Source organism: Schistocerca serialis, chromosome 9, assembly GCF_023864345.2.
Source record: "Schistocerca serialis cubense isolate TAMUIC-IGC-003099 chromosome 9, iqSchSeri2.2, whole genome shotgun sequence".
NCBI classification, from domain to species: Eukaryota; Metazoa; Arthropoda; class Insecta; order Orthoptera; family Acrididae; genus Schistocerca; species Schistocerca serialis.
The window spans coordinates 325,849,564-325,875,308 of NC_064646.1; the positions used below are offsets into that span (position 1 = coordinate 325,849,564).

Here is a 25,745-nt window from a genome sequence, read left to right on the forward strand (position 1 = left end):
GTTAGCTCTTGTCCATGTTATCCAGGACAGGTAATATTCTGCCTCTGATGATTGGTTTGTGGGGCACTCACCTGGGTGGTTATCAGCATTCATACAAATCCCCGACCTTTGCTCAGTCCAAACTCATCACTTTCATGAATGATCATGATGAAATGATGACAACACAAACACCCAGTCATCTCGTATTCTGCCTCTGCTGACCACTCCCGCTCTCCTTTCATCATCGAGATGCATTTGCTTACATGGTACAAGTGCTCCTTTTTGCAGAGCTTTTAAAAATTTGTAGTGTGTGCTACATTTTATTCAGCCATGTTAGATTATACGGAAGTTTACCATGGTTAAAATTTACTTTAGCCGGTCATTATAACAACATACAATTCTCAAGTACGAAGAAAAACAAAGTGGTTCAAACAAGAATAAATGCAGAACCAGTGACAAGTTGTTCTCCATTATCAACATACTGGAATAAATAAAAAGGAAAGACTCAAGGAGTGATATAATTGCACCTATAGATTGAATTATTTATAGCCCTGTGCTGTTACAAATGTGCATCCTGTTAGCATTAAACAGAAGAAAACAGCAAAGGACTTCTATTGTATTTAGCAGAGTTTATAGATTTAAATTAACTCCCCGTACAATAAGGGGTTACACTAACCCTCAGTAAAAATGTAACTAGAATTGGAAGTTCCTTGTGGTACTTCTTAAATCTGTATTCTGACTGCGTAGATGCACGCTTGGCAATGGTTCTGTGCACTATAGTAGATGTTATGCTGTGTTTCAATTCTCTTATTAGGAATTTAATTTCCAATCCCTGTATTACATTCCAAATATAGCAGAATTATGCAAACAATGACAAATTTAAAAATGGCATTGGAAATGAACAAAAATGTACTCAGCGAGGTGCAGCAAGGTCATTGTTCCCCATCCCTCAATTCTCAGAAAAAAAATCTCTGCAAAATAAACTGTCATCTTCCCCACCAGACGAATCAGTTCATTTTCATGTAAAATAACTACACCACACACTGAAAATTTTTTGTTTTATTATAACAAATCAAAAACTTTTTAGCACCTTGGTGTGGTTATTTTTTAGCTGTGCCACACGATTTTAAAAAGATTTTTTAGTATTAAATCGAAATCAGTTAGAGAGGAAAAAAAAAAAAAAACTGAATAGTAGCAAGTTTCTGTCATGCAGTATCAGAATTATTTAATCATTCACCATGAAACTAACAATTGTCAGTATGCAATCCAATGTACAATATTATTCGATTCATTTAGATCTCAGCACAAGGAACTATGGATCAAGTTTAGATTAGTAGAACAGGTCAGACAGATGGGACCCACCATAGTCTAGTCTCTGTAAAGAAAATATTAAGAAACAGCAACCACTGCCCTACAGGTGTAAAACAAAGCATGGGCTCATAGAGGTAACCACAGAGCATGCTGTTTTCAATTTGTGATAAACTCAGGTGATGAAAGTCATGGGATAACAATATGCACATATGCAGATAGTGGTAGTATTCTGTACCCAAGGTATTAAAGGGCAGTGCTCTGGCAGAGCTGTCATTTGTTCTCAGGTGATTCATGTGAAGAGGTTTCACCTGCGATTATGGCCATACAGTGAGAATTAGCAGATTCCGAGCATGGAATGGTAGTTAGAACTAGACGTATGGGACATTCCATTTTGGAAATCGATAAGAGATTCAATATTCCGTTATCCATAGTGTCAAGTGTGTGCCGAGAATACTAAATTTCAGGTATTATCTCTCACGACGGACAACATAGTGGCCGATGACCTTCACTTAATGACCGAAAATAGCAGTGCTTGCACAGAGCTGTCAGTGCCAACAGACAAGCAACACTGTGTGAAATAAATGTAAAAATCAATGTGGGCCATGGCACATGACAAACTTATCCATTAGGACAGTGTGGTAAAATTTGGCATTAATGGGCTATGGCAGCATATGACTGACGCGAGTACCTTTGCTGACAGCATGACATCACCTGCTGCACCTCTCCTATGATCATGACCATATTGACTGGACCATAGATGACTGGAAAACCCTGCACATATCAGATGAGTCCTAAATTCTGTTGGGAAGAGCTGATGGTAGGGTTTGAGTGTGGTGCAGACCCCACGAAGCCATGGACCCATGTTGTCAACAAGGCACTGTGCAAGCTGGTGGTGTCTCCATAATGGTGTGAGCTGTGTTTACATAGAATGGACTGGGTCTTCTGGTCCAGCTGAACTGATTATTGACCGAAAGTTGTATTCAGCTACTTGGAGACCATTTGCAGCCATTTATGAACTTTATGTTCCCAAACAATGAAGGAATTTTTAAGGAGAACAATGTGCTGTGTCACCTGACCACAATTGTTCGTAACAGGTTTTAAGAACATTCTGGACAATTTGAGCAAATCGTTTGGCCACTCAGATTGCTTGACATGAATCCCATCAAACATTTATGAGATGTAATCAAGAGATCAGCCTTTGCACAAAATCATGCTCCATCAACACTTTTGAAATTATGTATGGCTATAGATGCAGCATGGCTCAGTATTTCTGCAGGGGACTTCCAACTACGTGTTGGGTCCGTGCCACGTTGAGTTGCTGCACTATGTTGAGAGAGGTCTGATGTGATATTAGGAGGTGTCCCATAACTTTTGTCACATAAATATGTTTAAGAAGGATCCAGCCCTTTACTAGCAGATTGTTTATGTTAACACCTCTTCGTCCCACTAATGCAGTGGAGAATTCCCAGCATAACAGATGTTTGACAACAATGATTGTCCTCTTCGCTCTGGATGTAGTAATTAATCATCCATTTCATTTCCTATTTTATTGTGTTTTTGATGAAAAATTCTGTGCAATTGTCACTCAAAATGTGACATTGAGTAAGTAAGTACTATATATTCAACCCAGCAGAGTTGATACACACACAAGCTACAAATACTCACATCCCCTATACCTAACTTACAGCTAACATGTTTATCTTCTTTATGTTTAAAGTTGTCTGGAGAGTTAGTGTACTGTGTTACTTTTATTTGTCATTTGAGTTGCACATGGCCAGAGCAAACTTCAGTTATAAGAGCTTAAGAAAATTTGCTCATATTTGTTTGTATTTGTTTATATTATCTCATAGGAGTATTTAAAAATTCTTGCTTTAGGAATACTGGGGGAAAAAAAGGCCTGGGATTGGTTCGTTCACTTTGAGGTAAGAAGTGTGATTTGTGCCACTGTTTTGTAGTTACCTTTTCTGTAATTAACATATACTTCCATTTTAAGCTAGCCATGATGAATATGTAATGCATAGATGTTATAGTAAACTGCTATTATAATGGTTATGCACTTTATTGCTCCTTAAGTTGTGTGCTGCTTGAGCTGTTGTCTCTTGGCTAAATTTTCCACCCTTTTGTTTGTTTTGTGACATAGGTATTTGCAACCATAAGTTTCTACTCTGTTTCACACTAGGTAGCTTCAGAACTAGGCAGTTCTTAAAATATGAAGTTGAATTTTTATAATATCACTGTTAATCAGCTCCAAGACGCCATCCAAGGACGCCAAAATTTGATACTCTGTCTGTCTTTCCATTGAATGTTCTCTGCGTAGTATGCCAGTGACAGGAGCACTAGTCAGACCACATTCATTACCATTTGTGATCTGCATACAGAGACTTTGATTTTCACATATTTTCCTGTAACAGCTTGTGACCTGATTCTTTGCTTTTACTGGAGAAACTCACGAGAACCAGGTCTCATATGGTGAAATATGAGACACAAAATGGCTGGCATATACATTTTTTGTGCACAAAATTATCCTGGAAAACCAGGGTATTTGTTTATGGAGGAAAGACAAAGGAACTGCTGAATTTTGAAAATAGTAAGCAGTAACAAAGAGATAATGGCTAGAAATTATCAGTGGGAATGACATTCCACTATCAGAATTTTCCAACAGTGAATAACAGAGTATTTTACCAATGTGATCCCAGAAGAGCCCTACAGCATCAATTTGAAAATTGCCAGAAAACTACTAATGGTACTCAGCAGTGGGGCAGACTGCTAAAACTGCGAGACAGTACTTTTGGTAAAAAGGATAAATACATGTGCATCATATCACCTAAACAGCAAATAATGATATTACTGATGCCATCATGGGGTAGGTGCATAATTTGCAAGATGTTGGATGGAGCTCACCATTGAAGTCATTAATCACTAGTTCCCACAATAATCACAGCCTAAAGGTTTGCAGGAGAGGAAAAGGATGGACTGCCAATTTGACATTTATCATATGAGGTAGTGACCCATGTAAAAAGCAGAGGGAAGGAAAGAAAACATCAAGAAGTAAGGAACTGCAATGAGGTAGGTGATATGTGATCATCCGAAGAAGCCGGAGACCATTTCTGGGTCTAGTAGAGAGAGAGAGAGAGAGAGAGAGAGAGAGAGAGAGAGAGAGAGAGAGAGAGACCACCCTATGAACTTGTCCAGATCATTCATTCCAACCAGATTCGCAACTCTGCTACTAGTCACTATCCATCCTGGGAATAAACTAGGCAGATCATGGGCATTAGAAGTTTAAACAGCATCCGGGATCCCCAGCGATTTCGGGGACACCTTAGACTTTGTCCAAGATGCTCCACAATACTTCAGCTGTGCAAAACCTGCGAACTATAACCAGCACACCTTCTAGATTTTTTCTAGACAGTGGCCAATTTTCCTTGCATCCATTCAAAACAAGCACAGCCCCTAGTCACTGTCTTATTTACAGCTACAAGATAATATGAAAGAAGGTACAAACATTACCAGAAACTTGCTCAAGAACACAGTGAGAGTGGTATAAGACTAGCTGCATGTGGTGTTGGACTATACGTACTGCTAGTCTTTGCATTACCTATTACCAATATACACAAAACGTTTCTTGTAAGGGCTGTAAAGCATTCAATACAACACATTTGACATGCTTACCAATACCTTCTACTGTTTGTGATAAATTTATTATGCAATCATTAGGTTAATATAAAAAGTTTTTACTGAGAAATTTTATCAAGAGTATAGATTATTCCAGCCAAGTTATGTTTTAGTTTTTCATGTGCATCTGTACTTGAAATTCAATGAAAAATTAATTTAAAGTTTTGAAAAGAGAAGGGAGACTAGTCAACAGTGATGTCATTAGAGATGGAACACCAGCTATGATCAGTCAAGGATAGGGCAGGAAGTAGGCTCTTTTTAATATCAAAGGAACCATCCAGACACATCTTAAACAGTTTAAGGACACCACAAAGAATTAAAAACTGGATGGCTGAGCAATGATTTGAGACCCTCTCATCACAAATGCATATCAAACTGTTTTAACAATTGCTTTGCCTCATTAGACTTTTAGTAGGAATAATGAAAATATGTTTTTATCCACCATCTATCAATTCCCTCATGCCCTAAACTAACCCAAACTCATGACATAAAAGCTAAGTTTCCTTGAAAAATGCAATCTGATTCCCATAACTTTACGCGAGACAAGTCTGTAGGATCCAGGAAGTTTACAATTAAAAAATCGGGCATTCGGAATATTCAGTCAACTTGCAGAAAAGCATTTCACATTAGATTAAATCTGCTTTTTTATTCATATTGAAATACATGAAATGGCTATCAAGTCCATATTTAATATGTTAAAACGTTATCATTCAAAGTTCACTGTCTGTATAACAAATATACACTCAAAAGGCAGCCAGAATTTTTGTAAGTCCGACCCGACTAATTTTCATGTTCTACCAGTCACAGGCCCACAATTATTGATGAGTTAAACATTCACTTGTTTCAGTGGTCTTCGTACAGAGCATGAAACACGCCACGCGGCATTGTTACTACGACCAGAAAGTTCACACGCTCATGTCTCTCAAACTATTTAATTTACACAAACCAAACTTTCATTAAAATTTTCGTAACTCCAGTCACTTCAGTCATGATATGTTTGGACCAAAATTAGCTCACTATTTCCTCGTCTTACAGAGTATTTTCAAGGAGTGATCTAATATCGTATTATCCGTAGACCGGCTAGCAAACGACTCCTCGAGGTACACTCCTATCTGCCCACGTCCCTATTCGAGTGGGAACAGCTTAATTCTGATTGGCTGTTGATCTAAACGACCAATCAGAATGTTCCTTACAGATCGTTCTTGCAGCAAATTTTGCCTTATCCAGTCACTAATTTGATAGTAATTAATGTCAGCAAAACTTCAATTTCTTGTATACTGTTTAATCAAAATAGACGAAGTGTAAAATATTCTTCAAATTGATAAATAAACTTATTTCGCCTCTCACTTCCATTCTGGCAGCTTTTATACAAAAGCAAGCACACACTGATACACGTCACCTGAATCCCAGTTACAACATAACTTTCCCATGGTTCGTTTCTACTAGGTTTTACGAAAAATTAAATATTGAATTTTAACGTATGTCCCACATACACTCTCTCAATCATTCTCATACACTCACATGGCAAAATATAATCAAATAATTTTGACCGATTTTTTTATTATGCAATGCACAGAGACTCAAGTTTAAAAACAAAATTCTAATTAATTGATTTTTATGCACTGATAACTTTGGAATGGCTTCAAACGATAGTGAAAGTCAATCTGTTATTGTTCCTAACTTGATTTTTAAAAAACCAAGCATAGGTTTTAGGAGTTTTAGGTACTTCTCTTTATCTACAGAATTATAACAAATAAAAATCTGAAATTCTGATAGCGTCATTCCATTAATAACAAAAGGCTGTGTACAAATTTGAGAAAAATCAGATAATAACTAATATGGATTATTTAGATTCGTAGAGAGTATGAATCTTTGTATCGACTGAATGTTATGCAATGCAGTTCTCACGGCAGGCAGTGCTGTGAGCATACTAGACAGCTGCATGGCTTACTGCAATGAGTGCCATCTCGTAATAAGTTGCTGCGTTACACAGGGTGAGTGCACCAAAGTGGACTACAATACATTGGATGGGTCTGAACACCTGCAAACCGCTGTAATCTAGTAATTGCACTGGCAAGGTCTATAGAAGACTACTTCTTCCATAAGAGAAGAAAGCAGGTATTGCCTGATGCACTGCACTTAGCAGCTAGCAAACAGCCTGGACATCTTGCAATGGTGTCAGTCCAATATGCTTGATATGTTCACTTAAGAAAACACACTACAAGAATGTGACTCAGTATAAATAACTAATGTCTAATTTAATACAAACTTTGACGCATTCTTTTATACTCCCCAAATCCTCTGTGTCAACCTTATAAATATGGCAGGAAGAGAACCCCTTAGCACTGAAAGTAGTTGCTGTTTCCTGATGACATGATTGTACACAGCAACTATACAGCTTCATCGCAGAGCCAAACGGGGTTAGGCGACACATACAGCAGAATGATGGCAACACAGGCTGGCAACAACTTACAATTATTTGCCAACAGAAACTTAACATTACTTTACTTTAGTATGAAGATCATGTGACCCTTTGTTCAAGCAACACAGTTTTCCTCTGCCTGCAGCAATCTCTGTCATTCCAAGGGTGCGGTTGACTTTGATCTGTAAGTGTATCTGCATTTTATTTTTTGCTCACACCAGTAACAATTTCACAAGCTGAATTACATTAATTACTTTCTTAATTTCAATTTGATCAGGATTAAATAAATCAATCCATACAATTAAAGTTTCAAATATTATGATACATAGTTTTATATTTGAAAGCTAGTTTTATATTTGAAAGCACTGGCAAATACCATGCTTGTTTATAGTTTGGATCCACTGAAGTGAAGTAAAGTTTAATTTCTGAGGAAAAAACGAGGAATAAATGTGCATAAGAGATGTAGGAGTTCCCAGAGTAACTGAACACAAGACGAAAAAGAGAACAAAATAAGACAAAACACACTTCCACTGCTTTCATAAAACATTAAAAACAGTTTATTTACATATCACAGCTCACAAGAAAGAAACAAATCACAACCACTTATCTTAGCAATGGTGAGAGTTAATTTTTACATATTTCTCTTATGCAACAACTTCAAGAAATTGCCTCTCTTTTATCCAGGCCAAGTAGTGTCCTCACAAGCTGTGGATCAGCCTTCAGCATGTTGTAAAATTTAAGTGCTCTCCATCTGAGCTCTGAGAACTCATCCCTATCCAAGATACAAGCCTCCATGAGCTCTCCTAAGATATGCTGCACCCTTGCTGGCATTTTCATAAAAAGTTTGAGTGTAGCACTCAGGAGGAGGTGACATATCCCCTCATCCGTGTAACAGTTGAATCTATCAACAAGAGACTCTAGCACATGTACTGCTTGGTCACCTGCGAAGAGATATTAGAAAATTAGTATGTACTGCAGCCTCTTTTTTTCAATCTGAAAGATTATCAATGTTAAAGAAATTTATAATGTAGTTCTGAAGTAAGTATAAGAACTAAGATAATCCTTTAATAGCTACTTTTAGCAAACTTCATCTTCAACTGAAATAGCCCACTCTAATGCATGTGCACAATTATACAATCAGGTCTTCAAGTCCATGCAATACTGCAGAATTAGTATGATATCTTGCCTCTCTTTGGCATTGCTCACTGACTGTAAAGTTGGGGAAGCCAATGCGTATAATACCTTGTAGATGCAAACAGTATCAAATGAAAGAGCTTAACATTAACTTTTCAATATTCAGTACCAAATGTGACATTCTCTTGTTTGTTGTGAGTCGTAAAACAATCAGTCCACAGGGTGCCCAAACAGCAATTATGTGGGCAGAATTAAGTTGGAGAAAACAATATAAAATCTCATATTGGCATTTGTACTACGAAGCGTATCCGTGTGAGGCGGATATCAGCAAATGTGTCAGAACCCCGGGAGAGAAATGGGCGAAACCACAAGGTGGAAGGGCCATCTGCAGGACAGAATGTGATAAGAAGCGGTAGTCAAGTTAAACATGGCTGACCAGCAGTGGACAAGATGCAGACAAGGAAAAGATCAAAGCAGCGACCGGCCGAGACAGACGCAGTAACAGGGAGGTAACTGATTTTGTGACTTTTACGAGTTTCTAACCAGGAGTGAATTATATAATTTCATCTGTGTGCTTTGAGTTTAGTTTCTTAAGTTTGTGTTAATTTAATAAGTAATAGCCACTGTTCTCACATTTTCATTTGTGCTGGGATGTGAACCGATTTTGTAACATATTACAAAATCCTAATCAGGGCGAATTATTTAGTCTCACCCAAGTGTTTCGACAGCTAGGTTTTTGAATCTCTGTGTGTATATCTAATTTATTAGACACAGTTCCTGCATTTTCATCAGGGTCTACAGTAGAGTTCTGCAGCATGTGCTGATGGTCTATTTATCTCGGTATTTTGGTTTTCCATGTTCTTTAGTATAGATAGGGACTGCGATTGTTGTGTGTGGATGTGAGCAGAGTTCGTGGCACTTCGCTCTCAGCTCCAGGCTGTGACGGCTTCGGTTACACAGCTTGAAGCTACAGTGGATGGGCACCATTGTTGTGGGCCAGCTGTGGGGGTCCAACAGATGTCCAGCACATCAGAGTCCTCCGATCGGTCCTCACTGGTGGCCTGCCCAGTTACTGATTGCACTGACATTGATCATTCACCTGTGGTCAAGTGGGAGGTTCAAAATGGTTCAAATGGCTCTGAGCACTATGGGACTTAACATCTATGGTCATCAGTCCCCTAGAACTTAGAACTACTTAAACCTAACTAACCTAAGGACATCACACAACACCCAGTCATCACAAGGCAGAGAAAATCCCTGACCCCGCTGGGAATTGAACCTGGGAACCCGCGCGCGGGAAGCGAGAACGCTACCGCACGACCACGAGCAGCGGACCAAGTGGGAGGTCACACCGGGGCATGGCAGGTGGCGAAAGACTTTGCAGGGGGCCGCACGTAAGGCCTTCCCAGTTGGTCTGACAAACAGGTTCCAAGCGCTGTCTGTGGCTGACACTGTCGCTCAGCCAGATGCAGTCGCCTGTCCTGTTTCAGAGGAAATCAGCCTGCAAGATCTGGGCAATCGCAGAGGGTGGGATTATTGATAGTTGGGAGCTCCAACATTAGGCACATTATGGGGCCCCTTAGGGATATGGCTGCCAACAAGGGGGAAAACGCCAATGTGCACTCTGTGTGCAGACCAGGTGGAGTCATTCCGGATGTGAACTGCGTCCTTCCAGATGCCATGAAGAACACAGGGTGCAGCCAACTGCAAGTTGTGACTGATGTCAGTACCAATGACGTGTGTCACTTTGGATCAGAAGAGATTCTCTCTGGTTTCAAGCAGCTAACAAAAGTGGTAAAGGCTGCCAGTCTTGGAAGATGAAAGCAGACCTGACCATTTGCTGCATAGTCGACAGGACTGATTGCGGACCTTTGGTACAGAGCTGAGTGGAGGGTCTGAATCAGAGGCTAAGATGGTTTTGCGACCGTGTAGGCTGCAGATTCCTCGACTTGTGCCATAGCATGCTTGGGTTTCAAGTTCCGCTGAATAGGTCACGAGTCCCTATGTGCAGGAGGTGGCTACACGAGTATCAGGGGCTGTGTGGCATGGACTGGGCGGTTTTTTAGGTTAGAGGGTCTCGGGAAAACATAAAAAGGGCTTCAGTCACAAAGGGTGCATGCCGAACACAGGAAGAACGTAGATACAGCAACCATCAGTATAACAGTTGTAAACTGTCGTACCTGTGTTGGGAAAGTACCAGAGCTCCAAGTGCTAATAGAAAAGCACTGATGCTCAAATTGTTATAGGCACTGAAAGCTGGCTAAAGCTGGATGTAAGTTCAGCCAAAATTTTTGTGAAGAACCTAACGGTGTCCCGAAAAGATAGGCTAAACATACTTGGTGGTGGTGTGTTTGTTGCTGTTAATAGTTGTTTATCTTGTCGTGAAATTGAAGTAGATAGTTCTTGTGAGTTAGTATACGCAGAGGTCACTCTTGGCAGCCGGAATATGATAATAATTGGATCCTTTTACCGACCTCCCAATTCAGATGATACAATTGCTGAAAGGCTCAAAGAAAACTTGAGTTTGATTTCAAACACGTACCTGACTCGCACAATTATAATTGGTGGTGACTTTAATTTACCCTTGATATGTGGGTGATAATACATGTTTAATTCCGGAGGTACACATAAAACATCATCTGAAATTGTGCTAAATGCATTCTCTGAAAATTATTTTGAGCAGTTAGTTCATGAGCCCATGCGAATAGTAAATGGTTGTGAAAACACACTTTACCTCTTTTCAACAAATAATCCTGAGTTAATAATAAGCATAGAAATGGATATGGGGATTAGTAACACAGGGTTGTTGTAGTGAGACTGAATATTGTAACCTCCAAATCCTCCAAAAATTAACAAAAAATATACCTCTACAAAAAAGCAGATAATTCACTTGATGCCTTCCTGAGAGAGAATCTCCATTCTTTCCAAATTAACAATGTAAGTGTAGACCAGATGTGGCATGAATTGAAAGAAATAGTATTGACAGCAACTGAGAGATTTATATCCAATAAATTAATGAATGACAGACCTGATTCCCATGGTACACAAAACAGGTCAAAACACTGTTGCAGAAACAATAAAAAACATGCCAAATTTAAACAGATGCAAAATCTCCAAGATTGACAAGCTTTTACAGAAGCTAGAAACTTAGTGCGGAATGCAATGTGAGATGTTTATAGTTTCCACAATGAAACTTTGTCTCGAAACCTGGCAGAAAATCCAAAGAGATTTTAGTTTTATGTGAAATATGCTAGTGGCAAGGCAAAATCAATGCCTTTTCTGCATGACAGCAAGGGAGATACTATTGAAGACAATGCTGCCAAAGCAGAGTTACTAAACACAACCTACCAAAATTCCTCCATCAAAGAAGATGAAGTAAATATTCCAGAATTCGAATCAAGAACAGCTGCCAACATGAGTAACATAGAAGTAGATATCCTTGGAGAAGTGAAACAACTTAAATCACTAAGTAAAAGTACGTCTCCTGGTCCAATTAGGTTCCTTTCAGAGTATGCTGATGCTATAGCTCCATACTTAACAATCATATGCAACCGTTAGGTTGACGAAAGATCTGTACACAAAGACTCTAAAGTTGCACAGGTCACACCAACACTCAAGAAAGGTAGTCGGAGTAATTCCTTAAATTAGAGACCCATATCATTAATGTCAATATGCAGCAGGATTTTGGAACATATATTGTGTTCAAACATTACGAATTACCTCGAAGAGAACGGTCTATTGACTCAACATGGGCGGTCTATTGACTCAACATGGATTTAGAAAACATCATTTTTGTGAAACGCAACTAGCTCTTTATTTGCACGAAGTGTTGACTGCTATTGACAAGGGATTTCATAGCAATTCCATGTTTCTGGATTTCTGGAAGGCTTCTGACACTGTACCACACAAGCAGCTTGTAGTGAAGTTGCATGCTTATTGAATATCATCACAGTTATGTGACTGGATTCAAGATTTCAAGTCAGAGGGGTCACAACTCATAGTAATTCATGCAAAGTCATTGAGTAAAACAGAAGTGATTTCTGGCATTCCCAAGGTAGTGATGTAGACCCTATGCTGTTCCTTACTTATATAAAGGTTTGGGAAGCAATCTGAGTAGCCGTCTTAGGCTGTCTGCACATGATGCTATCGTTTATCAACTAGCAAAGCCATCAGAAGATCAAAACAAATCGCAAAACAATTTAGAAAAGATACGTGTACGGCGCAAAAATTGGCAGTTGACTCAAAATGATGAAAAGTGTGAGGTGATCCACACGAGTGCTAAAAGGAATCCGTTAAACTTCGGTTACACGATAAATCAGTCAAATATAAAGGCCATAAATTCAACTAAATACCTAAGAATTACAATTACGAAGAACTTAAATTGGAAGGAAAACACAGGAAATGTTGTGGGGGAGGCAAACTAAGGACTATGTTTTATTGGCAGGACACTTAGAAAATGTAACATACCTACTAAAGAGACTGCCTATGCAACACTTGTCCGTCCCCTTGTAGAATACTGCTGCACTGTGTGGTATCCCTACCAGATAGGATTGGCAGAGTACGACGACAAAGCTCAACTCAAAGAAGGGCAGCACATTTTGTATTATTGCGAAATAGGGGAGAGAGAGTCACTGAAATGATACAGGATTTGGGATGGACATCATTAAAACAAAGGCATTTTTCGCTGCAGAGGAAACTTCTCAAGAAATTCCAATCACCAAATTTCTCCTCCAAGTGTGAAAATATTTTGTTGATGCTGACCTATATAGGGAGCAACGATCAAGATAAAATAAGGAAAATTAGAGCTTACCCGGAAAGACATAGGTGTTCGTTCTTTCTGCATGCTATGAGATTGGAATAACAGATAATTGTGAAGGTGTTTCGATGAACCCTCTGCCGGATACTTAAATGTGATTTGCAGAGTATCGATGTAGATGTAGAACCTATGCAACAATGAGGGGATAAGGTGAGAACCTTTGTCAAAACAATGTCAACAGGCCAAGAACACAGAGACACACAATCCAAAACATGATCAGACAGAAGAATCAAGTGCCAAAGCTCTTCACCTGCATGCTGCGGGAAGGTAGGGTGTCTGCCGGCATTCGTCAGGACATCACTGGTGATGGGTGTGCCAGGTATTTTCACTGATCTGCATGTACACAGAAGGTATCACCTCACCAGTGCAACAGTGGGGAGTTGTATGTAGCCATCATGGGTGACAGCCATGGTGCTACACAGTCACCAAAATGCAGTGGCTAGACGAGGGGGGTGGGGGTGGGGTGGGGGGGGGGGGGAGGGGAGAGGTGGGTGGCCATGGAGGCACCACCTTTCGAGACCAAAGCTGGTTGTGATAGCGGCACTCTGATTCTGCACGAGTGGGCCCACACAGTCATGCTAGGTGCATAATACGGGGAGGGAGGAGAGCGGTGTCAGACGATCAAGCACAGCCTCCAGTTGGTGCCCATGGAGGAGCTTGGTCCATTAAGTGCTCGAAAACAAGGTGAGAACCAATGTAGTGGTAGTGGACTCATCAGTTTTTTTCAGTTGCTGCTTGTAAGTTCAAATGAGATGTTTTGCTTTACCATTTGAGAAAGGATGAAACAGAGGGCTGCAAATATGTTTTATGCCACTGGCCCCCAAGAAATCTTGGAAGATGCACTCTGTGAATTGTGGCCCCTTGTTGGAGACCAATGTGCGAAGGAACCCTTTGATGGCCAAAACCTGGATTAAGACAGTGAGGGTGATGTTAGTCATGGAGGATGCCATATGAACAACACAGGGGCACTTGAAGTAAGCATCCATAATGAAAAGCCACATCAATCTCAAAAATTGGCCTTCAAAATCAAGATGTATGCAGTCTTAGGTGAGGCAGGAGTAGGTTAGGTGGCCAAAGATTGTGGTGGTGCTGGGCACACACCGTACAGTCACAGACCATTCTTTTGACGGCACTGGTGATTTCTGGCCAGTATATATGACAGGAAGCTAGCACCTTGTTGTGGGATATCCCTCAATGTTGTTGGTGCAGCAAGCTGAACACCAATTGGCACAATTCTGCTGGGATGATCATTTCTCTGTGTCCAAAAGATTGACATCATCTACAACCAAGAGCCTGTCAGAAATAAGGTTCCAGGAGGAGCTTGGTCACCAGCCAGCAGCTGAGATAAGCTGGCCAGCCATGGGTCACATAGTGGAGGACCTGCCACACGGTGGGGTCCCGGCACACGGCAGCAGCGACATGAGTAGCAGTAATGGAAAAACCATCAAACTTATGTTGTCGCATGGTATTGATATGGGAGCAGAGGACCTCCAGTTGGTCAAAACCATGGTGTGGTCTAGTGCATAGAAACAACAATGTCTGTATTGGAATGCTGCAACATGGGCTTATACAAGATGATATAATTGTATGCAATCAGAAATAATGCCCAGCGTTGGAGGCTTTGGGCTATCCTCTCTGGGAGATTGGAGCACAGCCTCAATAATGCTGGCAGTCACTTGTGATCTGTAATTAGAAAGAGCTTCATCCCAAAAAAGATTGACATGGCAGTTTGTAATGGCAAATACTTCCAATGCTTCCCATTTTGATCAGGGAATAGTTTCACCCTGCAGGCATCAATATCTTGGATGTGTATGTTACAGGCTGTTCAGATCTATCCCTGTTCCTGTGTGCCAAGACTATTCAAATGCCTTAGGCGCCTGCCACAACCAACGGCCAAATGGGAGAGAAAGACTTGAGGCAAGGGATGAATTTCAGCACGGTTTTCAATGGGTAAAAGCTCTGTTGCAGCCAGGAACCCAGTTATAAGGCACGCTATTCTTATGCAACTGATTGAGAGGTTGTGCAGGGTAAGAACTTAGAATAATAGCAGATTTTGCCAGAAAACACCTGTAAATGAGGGAAGTTGGGTGAGGTAGGGAATCCTATTGTGGTGACATTCTGATCAATGCGCCTAATTCTCTCACTCTTTGATGAGCCAATGACCCAAACACAATTTCTGGCTTTAAAAAAACCTGCACTTCTTGAAACAACAATGCAGGCCTGTGTCCTACAGGTTCGTATAAAGGGTATGCAAGTTTTGCAAGTGGTGCTAGTGAGAGGCTCTCATCACAGTGAGATCAAAGTAATTCATGCATGCCAATATATGGTGCATCAGCTGTTCCAGAAACATTTGGAAAATTTCTGGGGTCGAGGCAAAGCCAAATGTAAGTCACTTGTACTTATATAATCCAAAAGACTTATTAATGACAGTGTTCTGTGATTCTTTATCTAAGGGTAATGGGAGGTAAACCTTGGTGAGGTCTATGTTGTAGTAGTATTCCCCTCCAGCGTATCTGCTGAGGTGGTCTTCCGACCGGGAAAGAGGAGAAGTTTCCATTTGCCATTGGACATTGATGGTTGCCTTGAAATCTCCACAAAATTGAAGAGAACCATTGTGCTTTCTGATGATGACTAGCTGAGTGGCCCATGTGTTGGATGTCAGAGGTGTGATAACCCCAGCAGCCTGGAGATGATCTAGCTCCTGCTTCACAGAAGCATGTGAGGTAACCAGAATTGATCTGGTGTGGTAAAAATTACGTGTGGCATCTGGCTGAAGGATCATATGCACCTGAAAGTCTGAAGCAGATCTAAAATATGGCTGAAATACAAATGCAGTGCAGAGATCATCCTGTTCCTGGAAAGGGACTGTGGTTGACACTACTTTGACTTCATCATAGATAGAAAAAACATTTAATGTTAAGGCATAGAGGCCAAAAATATTGGTAGCAGGCAGGTGGTCAATGACAAACTTTGTTGGCTGTAGTGATCAAGAACTACCCACAAAGAAGAATAGAAATACCATTGTAGGCAACCAAATACCATGAGGGTAGGGACACCTTGGGCAAGACCAGTTATGCAAACATGACCTAATTAACCAAAAAAACAGTGACCCTTGCACCCACCTCATGGAACAGGATGGGAGTAGGTTATGTGGCTTCTTCACACTGAGCAGAGGTGCCTTGCTTTACCACAGTGCACACAGAACAGGAATTTCTGGATAAAAATTGGGAGTGGGCCTCAGAGACACCACTCGTGTAAGATGGTAAGGATGTGGTGTCGCCATGTAGTGTCATAAGCCTTCTGCAGGCCGAAGAAGATGGCTATAAGGTGGTGACATTGGGCAAAAGATGTTTGGATGGCAGACTCCAGGTAAACCAAATTATCAGTAACGGAATAGACTTGGCGAAAACCAGCCAGGGACAAAGCCAGAAGACTCCAAGATTCAAGGAGCCAACACAGCCACCACTTGACCATGCATTCAAGCAACTTACAGAGAAAATTGGCGAGACTAATTGGGCAATAACTGTGCGTCTCCAGAGGATGCTTACCCAGTTTCAGTACTGGGATGATAATGCTTCCTTACCATTGGGATGGGAACTGATTCTCACTCCACATGTAGTTAAAGGCGGCAAGGATATGATGTTGACAATCCATTGATAGGTGTTTGACCATTTGGTTGTGGACACGGTCCGACCCTGGAGCTATATCAGTGCAGTGGGCTAGATCACTGATGAATTCCACGAATTCTCACTCGCTGAATGGAGCATTTATGACTCCAGTTGGTGAAGTAGAAGATAACTGCTTTCACTCCACCCGCTGTTTTGGGACACGAAAGGCAGGTCCATAATTCTTAGTCACAGAGGCTCAAGCACAATGCACAACAAAATGTTTGGCGACAGCGTCTGGGTCAGTGTAGACAGCGCCATTCAAGGTACTACCAGGTAAACCTGCAGGTGCCTGGTATCCACAGAGATGTATGATCTTTGCCCAAACTTGCAAAGGGAAGGTATGTGGTCCGACACTTGAAACATACCGTTCACAGCATTCTTTTCTCCCTCATTTTATTAGATGGCGGACCCGGGCACAGTACCTCTTAAAGGCAATGAGATGCTCCATCGATGGGTTCTGCTTATGGCACTGGAAAGCCCGCATATGATATTTAATGGCCTCTGCAATTTCTGATGACCACCAAGCTACAGTCTTTCATCAGGGCGGGCCCAAGGAACAGGGGATTGCCAAAGCAGTTGCCGAATGAATCACTGTAGTTGGTTGTATTCTGGACTGCCTCATTGGTATCTCCATGCAGTGGGGAGCCAAGGGCAACAAGAGAGGTGGAATCACCCCAGTCAACACTGTTGAGAGTCCGTCTGGGCAGGAATCCATGGAAGTAACACTGATGTAGGAACAGGAAGATTGGAAAGTGGTCACTACCACACAGGTCACCACGGATTCTCCACTGTATGGATGGGAGAAGACAAGGGCTGCAAACCATACGGTTTCACATCGCATTGATATACCATCTTCTTGAACTTTTCATGCAATAAATCACCCTCAAAGTCCAAGATGAAGGCACCGGTAGTAACCCCATTGTTCTTTTGCCCTCTATGTACATGACAAAGTGTACAACCGTTGCCCCAAGTTGGTGCATAGCTCATCATCAGATCGCTAGAGCAGGTCTCAGTGGAAAATGATGATCTGAACCATATTTAGACTATTATGGGGAGTGACTGTCACCAGTATGTCAACCAGCTTGTTACAAGGGAGCAGTGCCTGTGACTGGTCAGGGAATGCTGTTTTGATCAAAACTGACCCAATTTCATTCTAGGATGGCTGGCGCTCCTCAAAACTTGCCTTTTGAGTTCTCCACAAAGAATAAGGGCTTTGTAGCCAAGAAGGAATCCCGTTAGTCCTTGTGCAAATTAGGTATTGGGTGGAGTATTTTTCTGCTTGCTGCTTAGACCTATGTTCCTCCCAATGTGTAGCCACATAAGGGAACATTTTAGGGTCTGCATTGAAAGAGGACTTTTCTTCCATAGAGATTTCTGGGGCTGTATGGCCACCAGTGGGACATTATGCTATGTTTTGCTGCTGTTGGCATTACACTGTATTTTTCTGACCAATAATATTTATCTTCTGTTCATTTCACTTCACTGACTGCTACTGCACCTAGTTTTAGCCTTTGCATTTCCCTTTTACATTTTCTAACTACCCTAGCACATCTGGACTTCTGACTTTTCACACTCCAGCTTGTAGAATGTTACCCTATCGGTTTATCAATATTTCTTTCATGGTCACATCACCTTTGGCACTCCCCTCCTACATATGCAAATGAGGGACTAACCTGGAATATTTTTCCGGTGGCGAGATCATTATGACACTTACCCAGTTACAGGCCACATTTCCCAAGTCTACACATTACATGTCTTTAATGCACTGGTTTCTATTACCTTCCACATTCTCAAGCCATTGATCATTTCTGATTCTTCTGCAGTTTCACACCAAAAGTGCGAGGACATGTCCTGAGCCTCTATCCACTCCTCCAACATGTTCTGATAAGTCCATTAGCAGAATTAGGGTGTTTATGTATACATGAACTGTTTGACCATAATAGCTGATGATTTTTCTCAAAATAAAATTAATGACTTGGATCAAACCCGGGATCCAGGACCTTTTGTTTTAAAGCCAATGATACAACCCTTACACAACACCAATTATGTAGATTTTATCTACATCAGTCTACTACAAGCAGTAGTATTTTACTTCATACTCACCAAGAAGTTCTCCATATGCCCCTAACAAGACAGGCAGAATGGGTGGAGGAGACTCTTTTATTGTATTGGTAACATCTATGACCTTACAGAGGAGGTCACTTATATCTTCTTGTGGGAAGTTATCTAAGCTGACATCCTGTAGACCATCCAGAACTGCGGCAGTAACATCGTGGTGCACTGTGTTGCGCACCAACAGTGAAGTGGATGCTGTGAGGAAGGTAGACGCAGAGGAGCGAGCCGCACACGCACACAGACATCGGGCTGCAGCCGTTGCCACTGGTCCTCCTGCTGTGCACTGCTCTCGTAGAACTGCTGCTACTGAACAACCACACAACAGTGGCACGAATATTAGTTTTGTATACAATGCAAAATCTATACTCAACATGTACATAAAAAATCCTTATAACATAAATGCAACAAAAAGGCATTGCAAGAATGAGTCTTATCTTTATGGAGGAGTGGAAAACCTACTATGAAAATCTCCTAATGGAGAAAAGCGTACAATTCACAGTTGACTGCCGAACAAATCCTGCTAACTCAACACAAAGCGAACAACAAACACTAGTGGACTCAGCAGATGTAAGTAAATCTCTCTAACAAATGAGACATGAGAAACCTTCAGGCTTGGGAAAGGTGCCTATAGAATCATCAATGTTTAAATAGTGAGGAACTGCCAAATTAATTTTAAAAAAGCAATTATTTCACCCATATTTAAAACCAGAAGCCAACTACTGTGTGAACTATAGGGCAATCAGCTTTATTTGTGCAACTGCTCGATTGTATGGTAAAGTAATAAAGAATAAAATAGAAGCACAAATAACAGAGTTAGAGGAGCAAAATGTGTTTAAAGTGGTATGTTCATATACAGATGGCACAGTCACTGACCACACCCCTTGAGGCTAAGACACCACTGGTAGACAACACCCTAAGCAATTACCTTACTGCAGTAGTTGTTTGTAGCACACACCAGCAGTGCTACTTTCAAAGGGAAAAGTGCACAGACTGGAAAAAATGGACACAAAGCTGAAGCGTTTAGATTGTCCTTCAACATGAATGTCAACTGTGCCCAAATAGATTCCAGGGATTCTGATTCAGTGTCCATGGTTCTAACATGTTCTATATCAAGGCAACCCCTATCTCAAATAGCTTATAACATTGGAAGTGGTTATCAACACCATCCTAGCTGTTTCTCTAATTGATAATGGATTTTCAACAACTACGGTCAATTGTGACATGTATCGCTCTGCCTTATGAACTTTTTATAAGCAGTGAAAATGCTGTGCGAATGATACCATCAAGGTGATGGTCATTCCAGCACTCAGGTTTAGTGCCAAGCAACCTCCCTGACAGCCTACGCCATCTTGGTCAATACAAAGGAAACTACAAACATTTTGAGGTTGGAGCTCTTCAGTGCCCTTGGTTTTGAAGTCCATGATTTAATGAATAGCATCCAACTCTTCATCTCCAGTTCCTGTCTGCAGGATATTTGTGCAAAATATGTCTTGGTTTTCTCACTTCTATCAATTGGTATCACTGGCTTTGAAGCAAGTATCTCGTTACTGCCTTCAGCAATGTCCATGTTTCTTAAGGCACAGAATGTTCCTTTTGCTCAGTACAACAAGCTTCATTGTGAGCTGCATTGTCTACAGGTAGAAAGAATTCTGAACCATCCCTACAGTGTAATTGAGAAACCGAATGAATCATTAAGGATTTGTGGAGGTTTTAAGGCAACTGTCAATGCCCAGTCTGTCATTGGTGCAAACCCTATTCCAAAAGTAGAGGATATAATCACGTGCCTTGCTGGAGCCAAATTTTCTGCAAAAATTGACCTATGGGACACTTACTTGCAGCTTACACTGAATGAAACCTTCAGAAACATCCTGGTCATCAGTATGTCATTTGGTCACTTTTGACATACTCGTCTGCCCTTTGGCATCACCAATGCACCAGCCATATTCCAATACTATTTGGAACACCTCACACAGGACATTCTGAGTACAGTACATTATTTGGACAACATCACTGTCACTGGTAAAAAGGCACAGGATCTAGCAACCAATTTGGCCTCCAATAAGGAAAAATGTTTCTTCATGCTGCAACCACAATATCTGGACCATGTTTTCAGTGGATCAGGGATTCGCCCCAATCCACATTATATCGAGGCTGTATGAAAGCTCCATTATATCGAGGGTGTACAAAAGCTACTGGGCTCCAGACGTGCTAAACAAATCAAATCCATGTTAGGACAACTGAACAACAGAAAATTCATTCCCTATGTGGCAGCTACTGCCAAACAACTATATCAGTTCCTTCACAAGAATTTCAAATTGCAATGGTCCTCTGCTTGCGGCAAGGCTTTTCGAGACCTCAAACTGGCTCTGCTCTGCCCAATATGTCTCATGGCATACAAACCTTCTAAGCCTCTGATAGTGACAGCAGAATCATTTAACTCTAGCTTGAGGGTGGTTCTTTCTCATAAAGTCAACGGAGTTGTGTCCAGTTGCATTTGTTCCCAAAATGTTAATGCAAGTGCAGCAAAATCTTTGCACAGAGGACATTTCACAACTATGTATACAAATGCAGATTTGTCCTGTTAATATCCCTTTGTTGCCACTGTTCAACCCACATGCTAATATTTTGACTAGGACTGCGTGTCATCTGCAGAGATGGGCACTGTTCCTCTCAGGATACCACTGTGACAACAGATCAGCCCACAGTGCACTTGCCAATGCAGACATCCTATCACATCTCCCACTAGGATATGACCCCAAGTTTGGTGAGGCTCCTAAAGAATGCTTCCATACTCATGCCAAAGCTGAGGCAACGAAGGCCAGTTTGTCCACTGATACCACAGTCATCACCATCTGGTTGCAGGATGATAAATAATGCAATCCGTGAAGAATGGTTTGTCAGTAGACTGGAAGACTCTTGAAAATCTGGACATTATGGCCTGGTGGTATTGGCTGACATGAGCTGTCCACTCTCAAAGGTGTCCTCTTGCTCCATAGAGATAATGGCCACAAGCACTCCAGTGACACATCTTGACATTATTTTATGAAGGCCATCAAATGGTTGGCTCACCAACATGTCTTCTAAAGGGCATGACATGTCGAAGTAAACAGGCAGCGCCATCGTGTCAATATTTTTCTTGGCTTGACATGACAATCCAGTGTCTCCCATTCATCTAAATTTTGCAGGGCATTTTCTGGTCTACTTCTGGTTGAATGTCATAAATGCAAATAGCAGTTTCCCACACATTTCACAGGTGCACTTAGCATCATCAACAAAAACCATCCAGGCCTTATCTCATACCTTCTCAACTGAAGGGCTTCCAGAAACCACTGTGACAGATAACAGCCCTCAGTTAACATCAGCAGAATTTTGAAGTTTTTATGGGCAGAACAACATAGCTTTGGTACACACAGTGCTGTTCCAACCTGTTTCCAACAGACTGGTGATGAGGTTTGTCTACTCTTGATATATGTGTGAAGTCTCATAACACTTCCTGGTAAGTAGAGTGTTTTATATATCCAGTTACAGCTAACTTTCAGATATTTCAGTGCTTCTGGTGGAGCAGTTGTATTAGTATGTGCTGCTGTGAGTTTATCCATGTAAGATTTATGTGCTTCTATGGATGAAGTCTGCAATGTAGCCACAATAGAGATGAAGAGGGCTTCTATGTATGCTGTAAGTGGTATGTTTTGATAGATGACCTATGGACAGAATACTATGTCGAGAGACTCAAGAAAACAGCAATAATATGTCAGTATACATACAACAAGGGAAAGATAGAATGGTGGGGCTTCTCTGTGTTTACTGAAGTGGTAGAACTGTGGATGCATTTAAAATTCACAAAACATTGTAAAATGTAAACTTTCACAGCCTGAGTTGCCACAATTAATAAAATATTCCAGACAATTATGTCATGGTCTAAGGGATTTCACTTCAAAACTTGTCCTCCACAGATGGGGTCAAAACGTCAGGTTTTGAAGTGAAAACATCCCTTAGTCCACGGCATAATAGTCCAGAATATTTTATTAATTGTCACAAAAACATTGTCATGAAAAAAAGGGTAAAACTTTTCTGGACAATCTTTTCTGGACACTTGAGGAATGATGTGATACAGGAAGATATGCATCACAAATACTGATGTCCTTCAGGGCAACAAATTGCAGTGAAATAAATATACTGAACCTTGACAAAGTGAATCCTCTTTTAGAAGAACAGTTTTTCAAAAATGGTTCAAATGGCTCTGAGCACTATGGGACTTAACATCTGAGGTCATCAGTCCCCTAGAACTTAGAACTACTTAAACCTAACTAACCTAAGGACATCACATACATCCATGCCCAAGGCAGGATTTGAACCTGCGACCATAGCAGTAGTGCGGTTCCGGATTGCAGTGCCTAGAACCGCATGGCGACCGCGGCCGGCTAACAGTTTTTCAGAAACAGAAAATTATCAGTGATGAATATTGTACATACTATTGCATTCCAGAAAAAAATTTGATGGTATTGTTCAATTAGTAGATGAGTAAGTGAAAGCCATCCTGAAAACAAACGATGGAAAGATCATATTGTAACATGAGCCACACCAGAAAACATCTGAAAAGAAAGGAAACTGACTTTTCTGCATACAGGTACATTAGCCAGATCTAAGGAAAATTTTATGTTGTTGAATATGAAAAATAGAAAGGGGTAAACATTGGATGAATAACTTATTTCATGAGTGATTCGAGGATACTCTCAAGTCACTTCAACATATTTGGCAAAGTCACTACGGCTGCCTCTAACAATTTTGTTTATTATCTGTTGCATAAAGTGGAAGAATATTTCAACGCAACACAACTGTAAAAAAGTTGAATTACTGAGAGAAAATACTGTAGTATGTGACCACAACTGAATTACCTTTTACTATTTAACTTTTTTTAACAGCAAGTTATACTACCAATGGACGAGTGTCACTTTCATCACTTTGCAAATCATGTTTTCATTGTAGCCATCACAATCTTCAGAGCTACTGACAGAATTTAATGGAATAATTTGCTGTTGCTTGTTATTTTTAACTACAAAATTGTTTCCTAATACTTCCGTTATGACATCCTTGGCGTGGTTCACAACATTATGGCACCAGACTAACAACGTATTAATTTCAGCACCTTTACAATTGCCCATATTAGTAGCAACCTCTGAAATTTATGACCATGTTCTATTAATCAATTCTTTTGCGATGAGAAGTGCAACAAAAATTTATTTTAAGCGACATGATCCAACAATTTACCACTTGTATATACGTATTGCATCGAAATCCTCTTTTGGCATAGCCAGTCAATAACATCTTGTTTTCTGGATGTGACTGTTGGTACATTAAAAATATGGAAAGTCTACGTAATTGAAACTCATATACTGAATTATCAAACTAAATTAATGTAAAATATTGTGCTGATTGTAATACAGTAAGGAATTTTGTCACAAAAACCTGGTGTTTACCATGAAGGCAGTATTTCTGGACTAACCATCAACATAATGTGCTATGCAACAGACATTATAGTACTCTTTCAGTACTTAAGAAAATAGTCACAGTACAGAAAGGGCACAAGTGCAAGTTCAAACACCCACATTGTTTTGAGTTAGTGTATGTAAATAAAATTTCAATGAAAAATTAGTCCCATCACAACAAACTATCAAGGTGGGAAAAACTTTAAAGTTTAAAAATGCAAAAATCACAAATGTCAGCAGATGGAGACTGCAGAATCTGGAAACATTCGGCAGGCACGATAATGTCCACATTTTTCAAACATATTTTCCTCAGTATCTATGTATGACTAAAAGGGGGAATTGATGTCTGCTAAAACTAAATTAAGTGCTCACCCTTGGCAGCAGTATCGCTAGAAGTGTCTTTGTTGATGATGTATGCAAGCAGATCCAGTTTCTTGACAGCTACGGTATGGTCTTCTCTAGCAACAGGATACAACAGTTCTGGCATGCCACCTAGGAGGGACATCCAGACAGGTCTATCCCTTAAGGATAGCAAGAAGTCTAGCAGACAATGAAGGCCATCTTGACTGGTGTCTGTCGACTGCAGATAGCTACGAAGAGCTGGGGCCACACGCTCCACAAGTTGTGGCTCTAGCTGTGGCTGTGAACTTTCTGTCAAATGCAAGAAAAGTCTTGCGCAGCTCACCACCACAGGGGGACTCGTCATTACTCCCAGGTACGGATCCACCTCACCTATGAGTAAACAATGTAACAACTCATTTTGTGAATGTAGTACAAACAACAAATCTCTTTCATTACATAATGCATTAATTTGTTTAGTCTTACTGATACGTTAAAATTATCTTAACTTCCAGCGGTCTAGAAATTTCACACAGCATGAATCAGTCATGGCATCCTCACATGAGGACATACTAAACAAATGCTTAGTATATTAAAATTTTTTAAATTTTACCATTTGTGATTGTTGTCCTCATACTGTCACAAGCAGAGAGTTTATTTGAGAACAGCGTCGACATCTCCTGTCAATCTGTGCTACCACAAAACAAAATTGAATGTGCAGTCACACGGGCACTTCCCAGTAATCTTTGTACCTCCCATCACCTGGTTAATGTCTTCCGAGTTTAGATAAAAAAATTTATTTG

The 25,745-nt window shown here is 40.6% G+C and overlaps 1 protein-coding gene across 1 annotated transcript in view; it reads right to left on the reverse strand.

Moving 5' to 3' along the window:
* Nucleotides 1-7,918: 7,918 nt before the first annotated feature.
* Nucleotides 7,919-25,745, reverse strand: part of LOC126419112 (AP-4 complex subunit beta-1-like) — a 43,442-nt gene continuing 25,615 nt past the window's right edge. Inside the window, exons 5-7 of the mRNA XM_050086208.1 lie at nt 24,976-25,335; nt 19,106-19,423; nt 7,919-8,325 (exon numbers count right to left, since the gene is read on the reverse strand). Coding sequence (XP_049942165.1) covers nt 8,042-8,325; nt 19,106-19,423; nt 24,976-25,335 — 962 coding nt within the window. The 3' untranslated portion in view covers nt 7,919-8,041. The remainder of the gene's footprint in view (nt 8,326-19,105; nt 19,424-24,975; nt 25,336-25,745) is intronic.